This window comes from Ambystoma mexicanum, chromosome 6q, assembly GCF_040938575.1.
Source record: "Ambystoma mexicanum isolate Mex_15411 chromosome 6q, UKY_AmexF1_1, whole genome shotgun sequence".
Taxonomy (NCBI): Eukaryota; Metazoa; Chordata; class Amphibia; order Caudata; family Ambystomatidae; genus Ambystoma; species Ambystoma mexicanum.
In genome coordinates this window covers 215,643,486-215,657,234 of record NC_090937.1, presented here as the reverse complement: position 1 = coordinate 215,657,234, position 13,749 = coordinate 215,643,486, and the positions used below count along the sequence as shown (strand labels likewise).

Genomic DNA, 13,749 nt, shown 5'->3' with positions numbered 1-13,749 from the left:
TCCTGCCCTCCGCTCCCACAGATAGGTACAACAATGGAAATTCGCTCACTCGTAGAGAGTCTGGCACTGTAGGAAGTCCCAGCCTCTCAGCGGGGTCTGGGCTTCTATTCACAGATTTTCACCATACACAAGAAGAACCAGGCTGGCCTAGAGTTGTGGTGGACCTTTCCACCTTGAACCTTTCCCTTCCTCTCCAAAGGTTCAAGATGGTTACCCCAGTGCTTATAGTGGATAAAAAGTGTGTGGGAGACTGCATGTACTCCCTGGATCTGAAGTATGCCTACCTACAGGTCCCGATCTGGCAGCCCCATCGGTCCTTCCTGAGGTTCAGGATCATGGGTTTTCATTTCCAATACAAGGTTCTACCCTTTAGCCTCAATTCAGAGCCCAGGGTCTTTACAAGACTGATGAACAGTGGCAGCCCTGCTCAGGGTCACCCCATCTACCCATACCTAGATGACTGGCTCGTCAGGCCAAGGTCTCCAGAGGCAGTCCACCACACCACTGCTGCCCTCATGAATACACTACACGAGCTGGAATTTTCCATCAATCTCAAGAAATCTCAGTTGGAGCCCACACAGAGTCTAACCTTCCTGTGCCTCATCTGGAATACAAGCTTCCAGAGGATTTTCCCCTCAGAGGACAAGATCACAGCCATCAAGAGGGCCACAGGGCATTTTCTTAGCAGAGCAGTGACCTCGGAATGGTGGTACCAACACTTCCTGGGCATCATGGTCGCATGTCTCTTAGCAGTACCGGATACGAGGCTCAGGATGCAGTTGAACTTCACAGCCTCCTGGAGCCAGGAGAACGATTCCCAGGCGGCGAGGGTCAGCATCCCACAGCTTCTCCACCAGGACCTAGTCTGGTGGATCACAGACAGCAACCTGCAGATAGGCCGGCCCTTCCGTCAACCAGCACCTCGGGTCACCATCACCACAGATTCATCCCTAGTGGGCTGTGTCCGTGGGGTATGGTCCCATCTGGAGCAGGCGGCCCACATCAACTGGCCATTTGGCTCACTCTCAAAGCCTTCCTCCCGATGATCAGTGGCAAGGTGATCCTCATTCAAACGGACAGCTCCACCAGCATGTATTACAACAATCAGGGTGGTACCATGTCTCCCCCTCTGCACTCTAGCAGTCGGGAGTGGGCCCTGGTAAACAACATGCACCTGGCAGTCTAACCTAGAGGCGGACAGGCTCAGCAGGCCGGGTGTGGACAACTACGAATGGCAGTTAGTCGAACAGGTCCTTCAGGGGATCTTCAGCTAGTGGGGTCATCCTCAGTGGATCTCTTTGCCACCTGGTCTAACAGGAGGTGCCCCCAGTTTGCGTCCTGGCAGCGACAGGGGCTCTCTGGGCGATGCGATGCAGATCCAGTGGAACAACATGAACGCTTATGCCTTCCCTCCCACTCCCCTGGTGCACAGGGTAATCTGCAAGATCTGGGATTCCCAGCACCTCCGTATCATTCTGATAGCTCAAGGTGGCCAGCAAGGCCATGGTACTGGGCCCAGCAGACCTACTCTATCAGCAGGGGGGCATGGTGATCTACCCTGCCCCTCAGAAGTTAGCCCACACAGCGTGGTACCTGAACAGGTCATGCTGAGGCATCTGCATCTGTCGCAAGCTAACCTAGACATTATACAAGGGGCTAGAAGCGATGTTACCAGGAGCCAGTACAAATGCAAGTGGACCAGGTTTTGTCAGTGGGTGGAATGAAAGCAGGTCAATCAGTTGACCTGCATGTTGAACGACATGCTATCCTTCTCTACACACCTTGCACACTCGGGGTGCAGGTAGACACATTCTGCACCTATCTGGCGGCCATCAGAGCCTACAGGAACTCAGAGGAGGAGGTATTCTCATCCTCTTACGCAGTGGTTAAAAGTCACTTAGCGGGCCTGATCAGGCTTTATCCAACTATTGTGGTCTTGGGCGCCCTGGCACATAAACCATTCGAATCTATGGCGTCCGCGGACATTAGGCTAGTCACCATTAAGATGGCCCTCCTTGTGGGCCTTACCTTGGCACGCTGGATCTGTGAAATCCAGGTGCTGTTTGTCTCAGAGCCTTGTACTTCTTTTCATAAGGACAAGGTGGTGCTTAGAACTCACCCTGCCTTCTTACCTAAAGTGGTAGTGTTACCAACGTTCTTCACGGACCCTAAGGATGACGCTCAGAGGGTATTGCACTGTCTGAATGTGAGGCGTGCACTGAGATACTACCTGGACAGGACCAAGCGCTTCCTCAAATCAGAGGCTCGCTTCGACACCTTTGGTCGGTCAAAGCCTGGCTGTCAAGCCTCCAAGGCTTCCATAACAAGGTGGATGGTTACCGCCATCAAGGAGGCATACGAAGGGCAGTACAAACCTCTTCCAGCAAATATGCATGCCCACGCAATCCGCCCTAAAAACATAGCGGTTGCTTTCCAGAGGCATGTCCCGTGGCAGGTTATCAGCAAGGCGGCTACGTGGTCTACACCCTCTGCCTTCTGCAAGTACTACTGCTTGGATGCCGGTTCCAGGTTGGAGACTGCTTTTAGTCAGGCAGTGTTAAGGAACTTGTTTTCTTAAGAGACCATCTCTCCAACCTGGGGCTACATTCAGTTGTACTCGCCCATACAGTATGGAGGAAAGGGGACGGGACATAGGAGTAATTATAAGTTACTCACCATGGTGACTAACATACTCCTAGTCCATAGCCCTGCTTTCATCCATACTTCCCACCATCCCCCCTAATAAAACTGGTGTATTTGTATTTGTTTATTACTTATATCGCACGCCGAACCCTGGGGTAACTGGGCACTTGAGAGTATAAGTTACAGGTATAAAAACAGGTATACAGGTTATACAGATAAATAACAGTAAATAGGACCCTGGTTACAGCTGGGTCGGAATATGAGGTGCACTTGTGGAAATGCAAAAGTGGACCCTGGTTCCAGTAGGGTCCGGCATGGGAGGCAGCTAGCCTCTTACTGAGAAGGGTTGTTGCTTAACCAGGTTTTTATGCCAGCTTTGAAGGCGAGGAAGGAAGATTCCTGTTTGAGGGTGGTGGGGATGGCATTCCAGCATTTGGCGGCTTGAACTGGGAAGCTGGCACCACCTGCTGATTTTAGGTTGTATCTTGGGACCACTAGGTTTGAGGAGTTAGAATATCTGGTGATACGAGTGGGTTGGTAGGGGCAGAGTTTATCTGCCAGGTATTTCGGGGCAGAGTTAGTGAGGCATTTGTGTGTGATGGCTAGAGTACATATGGTGATTCTGTCCCGGATTGGCAGCCAGTTGGCATTTCGTCTATGTTTGGAGATGTGGCAGGATCTCGGTAGACTGATCTCGGGATCTCGGTAGGTGTCATTAGGCAATGTTAATATTGTCGATGCTTCAAAGGGGACTGAGGAGTGGTGCTGGTGGGTGGAGTCAGCGGAGCACATGCTCCCAAGGTCGCACCCCGTGCACTTACAAATTTAAAGGGGAAGATGATTTTTCTGGTGAATAGGATTCCATCTCCCATCCCTAGCAAGGGACGCCCATACAGCATGGAGGAAAGGGGACTTTGGACCAGGAGTATGTTAGCCACTATGGTGAGTAAATTATAATATAACTCATACGGCCCATGCCACTTAGAAATAAGCTTGTTATCTGAGGTAGGGAGATGCACAAGAACTTTTTGCCTGTGGGAAAAAGATCTAAGTGACACCTCCTTATCGTAGGACACTTTCTGTTGGCTTTGTGCTTTACCAAGTGATCTTGAACTAGAGATAGGACAGTTGCCAAATGCTCTTGTATCCGAGAGGGTGCCAGGGACAATGGTATTGGAGCCTCTTCCCTCTCCTGCCAGTTTTCTCGAAGCATATCTAAACATCTACGACTTCTTGCCCATACAATAATTCAAAGGGTGAGAAACCAGTGGAGGCTTGAGGTGATTTCCTTATGGCAAACAGACACCACAGAATCATTTGATCCCATTTGATTTGGTCTGTGTCAACAAGCTTTTTAAGAATGGTTCAACTAATCTGTCCGTCTGGGGATGAAAAACTGATGTTCTCAAGGTGGTTAGATGAAATAGCTCTGTTACTTTCCGCATGAGCTTACCCATAAAGGTAGTTCCCTGGTCCGTTAGAATTTCCTTACGGAAACCCACTTGAGAAAAGAAAGGAAGCATATGCTTGAGTATCTGCTGGGTGGTGTTATTACGCAAGGGAAATGCCTCTAGGTATCGGCTGGCATATTCACGAATCACCAGCACATTTCTGTTCCCTAGCATAGATTTTTCAAGAGGGCCTATGATGTCCATTCCAATCTTCAAAAATGGTACGTTGATGATGGGTAATGTTTTTAAGGGGGCTGGTGGTGGAAAATTAGTACTGGTACGCTGAAATAATTCACAGGTTTCAATGAAATATTTCATGTCTAAATGTATCCCTGGCCAATAGAACTTGTTGGAGAAGTGAGCCTTATCTTGGCTTGACCTTAATGCTCTTCTGTGAGATGTGAGTGTGCGATCTCAAGCACTATCTGCTTGTGACTTCGGGGAACCACTTGCTGTATTCTTGGCATCCCTTCAGAAGTAACATGCCCTCAATATGGGAGTCCCTTCTTTAAAAAGAAAAATGGCCATCCTCCCTTCCGACCCTCAGACTGCGGAACAACCTCTAGGAAGGCGTCAGCAAGTAGTGGATCGTTCCGCTGAGCAAAGGCCAAGTCAGGGAGCATTTCAGAGTTTTTGTCATGTATGGCTGAGGTTTGGATCGAACTAGGTCGAGCATCAGCTTCCCCAAAGCCTAAAGCTTCTCTTTCAGTAACATGTTTCTTGATCTCATCCCTATGCATAGGCAGCATCACTCTTTCAAGTATTCCGCGGGCTATTTGGTCTCCTGCTTGGAACTGAAAGGCTCCCTCTCCATGGTTTTGGAGTATTACCTTTATATCCCCTCTAAAATCAGGGTTGATCACCCCAGCCAGGACATCAATGCCAAACTTCCATGCAAGTTCTGACTTGGGTGCCAACCTGATGTATGTTCCTTGAGGTGGAATAAGAACAAGATCAGTAGGGATAAGATGTCTTTCTTTTGGTGGAATGGTTTCTTTCAGACTCCTACAAAAATCAAACCCAACAGACCCGAATAGTCAGTCCCCGCAACACACACAAATGCATGCAGGGGCTGACAGGTGCAGCTGGGCCAAAAGAGGCGATGCGGAAAAATCACATAGAACCGTTCTCTCTGCATCCTTCATTTTCTGTACTGCAGTAGGGACTGTTCCACTGTCTCTGTAATATTGCAAACATAGCAGTTGCTATTGTCTCTTTTATTTATTTTGTGTTGTCAATTATTCAGACAAGCATACCCCACTCTGAGTCTGTTAATCATCGTCGCCCCATTTCTTCCCATGTTAAAGAGCACTACTTCTGTTTTTTCTTGTAATACGTTCTGGAGATTGTATAACTGTCTTCTTCTCATACCATTATCCCATGCCTCTGCTACTTTCTCTTGGTTTTTTCACTAGCCACACTCTTTATTGCTCACATACTACGTGGGTTTGCTGTGTTGTGAAACCGCAGACTGCTCTCATTTGAAAGCCGACAGTCCTGTCTTTTGTTATTGTCCAGAATGTTGACCACATCCCCAAGTTGGCCTAGAAATATTTCTGGAGTTGCCCTGATGTGCCTTTTGGTGGACAGTCTCATCTCCCTGTACTTGATTAGTAACTCGGGTGCAGATTTCTGGTGTGGATGATATAAAGTTCCCAGGCAAGTGGAAGTTTGAGTTGATGTAGGCCCCTCTTTCCTTGATTCATTCTAATTTGTACTTGTAGTTTGTCATGGTATCGCAGTTACACTGCGAGTTGCAACTTCAATATACACAGTGCGAAAGAGCTAACCAGATGTATACCTCTTTATTGCTTTGTAGGCTGGAAGACAAAAGACGCTGTCCCGAAACTTGTTTCTGATTATATGGAGAAGAAGTTCGATCTGGAGGAACTACTCACTCATAAATTACCTTTCGACAAAATTAATGAAGGATTTAAGCTGCTAAAAGCAGGAAAGAGGTGAATCGTGCTTTCTTTAAATGCAAAATGTAGACACCAAAGTCAAACACCAAATTTCCCAATTGTTCTCCACAGTCTATATCAGGGAGGACTATCAGTAAACAATCATCTATAATGAAATAAAAGATGCTGCGTTAAGGATACAGAGAGATCATTGATGTGGGTCAGACAGCTAGGCTTGTTGGACTCTGCATAGATACACCGAAAGGTGTTGTACTGTGTGTCTATTAGTGGAGGGCTCAAGACTTCAGATGGTGGATATGGTGGAGAAGAATGGGGCTCGTTAAAGAGGGCAGAGGAAGTCAAGATTTATCTCAAAGGACTGGGAGTGTAGGACCTAAGATCTACTGATAATTAGTGGCCACCTGCACTTTAAGGAAGGGTGTTCTTGCAACTAAGTCACTGAGAAGCACACTCAGATTATGTATTCTCTACCTGAAGGTAATGAAGCTGGCCAGTCAAGTGATTCTTGCAGAGGTCCATGGTGCAAGCCCTAAAATAATAGGTGGTGGGAACTAATTAGCAAACAGAATGTCTCACACCGATCAAAGTGATGTAAATACAGGTTGAAGTCAAAACTAAGCAATGCCAAGCCCTCTTAATAAATGGGGCATGTGCCTAGCCCTTTTGGGTAAATTCTATTGATCTGCCATTAGTATGTTTTCCTTTAAATCACAGAGTGGTAATCAGTATGCAAAGGGATCTAGGGAGTCTGTGGATGCATGTTTAAATAAATGCATTCACTGGATCCACTAGGTAAGGCAGTGTTGCTCTGTTAAACCCTCAGATATTGCTGAAATCAAAGGCTCGACTCACCCTGGTTATGCTTCTAAAGTGAATAGCTTGGTTGTTGTTGATAGTGCTCTAAGTGATGTGCTGCTTGCTATTGAGTTCAGAACTCTACCACACCAAGGTTCTTCTAGCCAGCTCAGGAAAAGCCCCTGTTTTATTATAAGTGACGCCCCTTTAGGTATGCAGGTAGCAGGCCCAGGGGAATAACAGGAGCACTGAGGCAACTGCCAGGGATGACTTTTGGGGCCCCCCAGTAACACAACCATGCTTCACCTACCTGATTTACAAACTTCCCTATTGAATTTACATGGTAAATATAGTATCTTGGAATATTACAGGATTATCATTAAAACTCCAAGACCTGCAATGGCATTTGTTTATGACTGATTACCAAATAATCTGCCTCAACGAAAAATGGACACTGGAAGCAGGAGTAATGTTGGACTAAACCAGTCCTTAATAATGCAAGCGTTCACCAAATTGGGGCAACCTAGTATTTTTACTATAAAAACCTCAATGGCCCATGTAATATTTGCTCTTGGGAGATGCAATGGATAGAAGCAGAAATGAATAGAGCAGGCACCTCTTACATTATTTGACTTCTGAAATGTGTGCAGCCTGTGCATGCAAATAGTAGTTGATTGTGGAATTGTTAAACCATTTGACAGTGTATGTTAGCGCTTTTTGTTCTAAGGTCCCTTTGGGTGTAAAGACCAGAAAAAGTTAGTTCTGTTCTGCGGTGGATTAGATTTCCAAACCAGCTATTTTGATCTGCTCAGCAGTAAAACAATTTTCTGGGGTGTGAAAAGAAGCTGTTATAGAAACCAGCTCTCACCCTTGAAATAAGCATTGCAACCAATATTACCAAAAGAAAAACAGTAGATTTTTTTGCTATTCTATTACATGAGCTATGTTAAAGTAGGCTTTGACAACAAGCACTACATTCTCCCTGGCTAAGAAACTCAAGATCTTGGAAGGTCAGCACAATACTTACCTACTTACCTGCAACATTTCCTACCTAAATACAGACCCTCTTGAGCCCTACGCTCATCTACCTCCAACCTTCTGCGAGTGAGCCAGTTCTCCAAGCAGAGATTTGGAGGGAGATCCTTATCCTCAGCAGGCGCCTCCCTGTGGAATAGCCTCCCTGCAACCCTCCGTCTTGTGCCTGATCTTCTTAAATTACAGAAACTCCTCAAGACCTTCCTCCTCTCCTCCTCCTTTTCTCTCCCCTTACCCTGCTAACCTAGCTCTCTGCTCTCTCCATCTCTCCCTCCTCTTCCATACAGCTTTGCTGACTGGCTGCCTGGCACACCTCAGAGTTTCACAGGTCCCTGGCACCGCCGCCAGTCCTCTTTGCGCTTGTCTCAGGGCCCTGCACCCCATGCCCCTCACTTCACTTCTCAATAAATCCAGGAGAGATGCTATCTCCACACTTATCCCAGCCTCAATTTACTGGGTGCACTTGGGCCCCCCCTCCCCTCCTCCCTTGACCGTCTTACAGTTGCACGATCTGAATGCATCTCTGCCTGAAGATCGTCTATCTGTTTTCCCCTATCTTCACCCCTTAATGTGCACTTGATAAAAACCGCATAATCGCCATCAGGCCTATTTGCTGTAACTGAACTGTTAATGTATCTTATTCACTTACACTGCCTGTGCAGACCGTTATCGTCTCAGAAATTCAAGGGCTCTGAGTGACTGTTGTTTTTTCCCCGTGTTCCCACCCTCCTTGAGCACTTTCAAACACTGCCTGTGTATAGGCGCTTTATAAATAAACAATACCACACCATACCAATACAAGAAGTCATGATATCGGCAGGTTGCAAACCATGAATTGCAGAAAAGAAAAGTAGAAAACAAACATTCTCCTGTGAGGGACCCATAAGAAGGGACATCTATCAGTACACATCTGACAGCCCCCCCTCTTCCCTACACTTCTGGAAGGAATTAGATTGCTCTTTAGATAACACCATGATGTGCACTGACCTACCACTTGCCCATCCTTTCTCCCTGCCCACAAATGAAGTCTAGCACGCCCCTCCAATTCTACAAAGACCTTGCACAATTTGGTGTTTCACTGTACCCCATTTTGCACAACACTTAGCTACTTGCTTTTCAGCTTGGTGTATGATTAATGAATCCCTCATATAGACAGATTGGGCTTCATTTCATGTTTGCCTGTCTGGAAATAAGGGTGCAGGTAAGCTCATCAGCATCCTTGTTTTTGCACCGGGAAACTATGGGTTTGCCTGCCAGAGCCGCTGTGCCCGACAGATCTGACCCTGCCGGGCACAGCGGTCACGATAGGTAAAGCTGCCACGGAAGCACCGGCACCGTCAACAATGTGCCGTTGCTTCTGTGTCCCCACACGCCAGTCCTATAGGACTCTATGGGAATGGGGATTAACAGAATTACTGGTGTCTGACTTACCGGCCGCTGGACTTGTAATTGCCTGGCACTGGGAAGTCAGGCGCCGGTAATCTTTTACGGGTCTGGCAGCAACTTCCTGGTAGCACCGGCAGGGTTACCGCCGGACTTGTAATGAGGCCCATTGTGTATATACATACATATAGACGTGTATTCCATAAACAAGCAAGTCAGCACCACCTCTGCTGGCTTCATACTCGGCAGAAGGGCCACCAGCATACCCTAGGACCAGAAGAAGGTAGTCAGAAGAAATGGAGAGTGGAGTGAGGCACGGTGGATTTGGCCAGTAAACTTGGCAGAATGCAGTAGGGATGTGGTCCAGGGTCTCCGATCCAAGGTCATTCCCACATGATAGATGAAATATAAAGTCAGTTTGAAATAACCCTGAAGGTCGGTCTTTGTGAAGAAACATATGATACTGAAAACGTACGAAACAAACTTGAACACAGGGAACAGAAATAGCTGTGTCCAGATGATTAGAATGAGTTACATTTGCCTGCCTTCCGGGGCGTCCACGATCTGGACAGGGCATCGATTGCACGGACATGTTAATTGAAAGTAAGTATCGTACAATGGGGCTATACTTGACCCCAGCCAATTTTGTCTAAGGGTCCCTAAATGCTGAAGGTACTTTTGAAGATAAATGAATTTCCTCCCACGTGCAAACACTTAGTGAATCTATCCTTAAATGTTTTTAGTCTGTGATTATTCTTAATATTAAATTACACATCCCTGTGATATTGGCATTAAAACACTGTCCAAAGTGTCTGTAAGCATTTTTGCAATCTTCATTGTGTGCTCTCACTCTTGTAGTTAACCCCTCAAATATGTGATGATATTTGGGCAAATGGCTACTTATATAAATAGAATGTGCACCAGCTCCACTGTTAAAGTATCGACAAAAGTATTGTTGTCTTTTTGTGTCTTTTACACTGCAGTTAAATCGCATAGGAATGCTGTCATTTTGGCTAAGTCTCAGTTATCTGGCAACATAAATCGCAGAAAGCTATGGAAAAAGTTAAGTGGGAATTGGTTTACAAGCCGTCTACTATTGATTCAACTAGCTTATAGTAGCCACAATCAACTAGCTCCACATTGTGCAGAAAGAATCAGACAAGCCTTGGTGCCCCTTGGTTCCTTTGCCCCTCTACTAATTATTTCATTTCTTTCCAACTTTGACTGTAGACTAATTTGCATTAAAATTGATTGATCACCATTGAATGGGCAAAGTACTGAGCGCTACTGTTCGCGCATGACATGGCGTTGATTGGTTTTACTCTACGGGGCCATGAGCAAAGCCCAGCCATGATAGGGATCATTTTAGGGCGCAGTCGTTAGAGGGAACCCACAGGAAAGCAAAAGTGGTCAATTTTGGAAAGGGGAAAAGTGGTCATAAATATTTTTGAGACGATTGAGGTGTAATTATACATATAATATTATTTAGGTGTTACATCTTTAGCAAGAGAGGCCACAATGCAGAGGATGAAGAAGCAAATTCAACATCGGACTGGTGTCCTTATCTGATTTAACTTCAAAATTGGGGCACAGGTTTTGACAAAAGGCGTCAAGGTGTTTTGGGCAGAACATGTCTTCTGCTATTCAGTATGGTGCTGACCTGTCGGGTAACACGGTGGTTTGAGTTTGGAAGCTCTGCAGTAGAATGTTTTAAGGGTAGTCCTCCGGGTTCTTGATTGCACACTGGCTCGCGCAATGAGAAGTATATTTTTACCTCTAATGTTGGGTCAAGTCTGAGTGACACCCTTAGGACTCCTGTACAAAAGATATTGGAGGAAATGCAGAGTCTACTCTATGGGAGGATACATTGGGTCTGGTTGCAGTATATTCTAACGTTATCTGAACAATGGGAGTTACCCACAATATTGCAGTTAATGCAAACCCATACATGGGAGATTATTAAAGACAAGCTGGCTGACCAAAACAAATGAAGCTCTTTGACAATGGGATTACATGTAAAAGACATGCCAGAGGCGTACCGTCCTAGGAAATCTCCATACTTAAGGAGGGGAATCAGTGGTGTGCAGATGCAGGAGTAAAGCTGCGTGAGAGAACCTGGAGGCAGAGGAGGGATGACTAGGGAAGGGCCTTTGACTGTGGGCCTAGAGCATTGATCACTGATGTAACACATGGGCGTGAGAAACCTGCATATTGTATCAAACCTGGAATTAGAATTAGATTTGGCCCAGTGTGAGAGAGTGGCATGCAAAGGGGAAGTGGGATCTACTGTGATGTGAGAGATTACTTTAGAGAAGTGCAGTGCATGTGTGCACTAAGATAAACACGTGCTGAAGTCGGTGTGCAAGAGGAAGTGCTGCATGGTTTTATCTCAATATTTGTTTTTGAACTTCATGTTTTTGAATGGTCTCCGCATGAATAATTTGCTTTTTTTTTAGACTCTCTGTTTTCGATAGTTAATGTATTTTGTATTGTAAAGTATTTTATCACAGTTATGCGAGACTCGATGGGCCTGATTCACAGAACGTTTTCCTATGGGATTGCACCATTTTAAAACGCTTCTGTGAAATTAAAATTCCACCCAGTTTCCACATTTTAAACAACAGTATTTTGACATTGTGCGGGAAGAAGCCTGTTCGCAGATTAAACCAGCGAGATAGGGCGGGGGAATCTGGAACACACAACTTTTAAGTGCCAAACGATCTGTGTGGCTAATCGCACAAAGCATACAATGGGCCCGATTCAAGGAATTTTTTGTACGGTTCAAAGTGACTGCACTGCCGACACAAACCCTGATTCATGGAACTGTGCAACGTGTATTTTTTCAGTGCAAAGTCAGTGCAGTCATTTTGTACTGCAAAAATGACTTTGCATTGTAAAAATACACTTGGCACAGCTTTTATTTATTTAAATATTTATAACACTCTTAATACCCAGAAGTTTCTAAGCCCGGACCCGGGGATCAAACCTTTGTTGCTCTGTGTCATCTTGCCCCTGAGCTATCCTCCCCAGACGAGTTCCATGAATCAGGGTTATGTTCGCAGTGCAAAATCACTTTTCAGCAGTGCAAAGTCACTTTGAACCGTGGAAAAAATTCCATGAATCAGGCCCCATGTATTTAATGTAACAAGTATGAAGGAGCTGATAACGTGTTATTTCTCGTTGCAGCATCCGCTGTGTCCTGACATTCCCAGATCCCGCCATTGGAACGTCTTGTCTGTGAAGAGAACCTCCTCATCTCTTTGCAAATCTGAACTTCAGCTCTATTGTATCTCCCCTCGCCAACTTAATCGAAATATGATTACTGCTTTAATTTTCCTAATCTTTGTAATGTAGAAGAGTGAATTATAGAATAAATGAAAAATCCAATGATCCATCAGCCAGCCTATTAAATCAATGGGAAGCAAAACTGAAAGCAATCCTAATTGATGCCAACATTGACATGAACCTGTTATTATCGACTCCGCAGGTTGCGAAAAAAAAGTTCCACCAATGGAACTGGATAACAAATACGAATAAACGAAGCGCTTTAACTTCGTCATTAGATCTAGGATTGTCATCAAACAGGCTCGGAGATCTGCCAAAATACCTTGCGAAATTTCCTTCTCGACATCACAGAAATCAATTTCTAAGATTACGTCTAAACCTCTACAAAACTCGTGAGGTTCTGACGCAAAGGAAAGATCAAATGACATCGAGTAACATCTGCCGGTTTTGTTCAAAAGACGTGGAAACGAGCAAACATTCGATAACGGAGTGTCCAGAAATCGTTGCTCAACGCTCCCTGCATCTGGCACGATTCGCGCCAAAAAACGGAAACATGCAGGATTGGTGGAGCTACTTAATTTCAGGGATAAACACCCAACTAACTTGTGCAACCACTAACTTCATGGATTTGATTCTACCTAACCTTGACGCAACGTGAGACAATGAGTTGCTGGCTTTAGCATGTTTCCGTTTGTTTCCTTATTTTAGCTTGTGTCCTTATTTTAGCTTGTTTCCTTATTTTAGATCGTTTCCATTGTCTTATTAACATCATTTTGAACTTGTCGCCTTTTCAAAGAGGATTTCAATATGTAAACCATGGAGGGAATGACAAAAAAGTTTGTTTTTCATATACAAAACTAATGTCAATAAAAAAAAAAAAGAAGAGTGAATTATAGTCTCAAAAACACAGTTACTTTAGTAAAATCTTTACAATGCAACATTGGTGTGTTTATTATGAATATTTTAGTGGAGCTCGAACTGTAAAGAAAACGTCAAGAAAATGGTCAGAGAAACATTGCACAAATAATGTTATCTTATGCTATTGGGATTTATACCTTGCACTGCTGCTATTTGCATGGTCTCCAGGCGCTCTGGTGGATCTGACGGGGGCAGGGGCCTGGGGGAGAGGGTTGGTCTACGTTAGTGGGCAGAGAAGGAAATGCTATGTAGCTATGCTGCTGTGTTAATGCATGCAGACTAGATGTACCCTGAGCTCTCTGTGCTGGTCTGTTTAT

The 13,749-nt window shown here is 45.2% G+C and overlaps 1 protein-coding gene across 2 annotated transcripts in view; it reads left to right on the top strand.

Moving 5' to 3' along the window:
- LOC138515895 (alcohol dehydrogenase 1-like) overlaps positions 1 to 13,416 on the top strand; it is a 309,712-nt gene extending 296,296 nt beyond the window's left edge. For both annotated transcript variants that reach the window (XM_069630656.1, XM_069630657.1), the window contains exons 9-10: positions 5,914 to 6,052; positions 12,416 to 13,416. In XM_069630656.1, coding sequence (XP_069486757.1) covers positions 5,914 to 6,052; positions 12,416 to 12,470 — 194 coding nt within the window. In that variant the 3' untranslated portion in view covers positions 12,471 to 13,416. The remainder of the gene's footprint in view (positions 1 to 5,913; positions 6,053 to 12,415) is intronic.
- Positions 13,417 to 13,749: the final 333 nt, after the last annotated feature.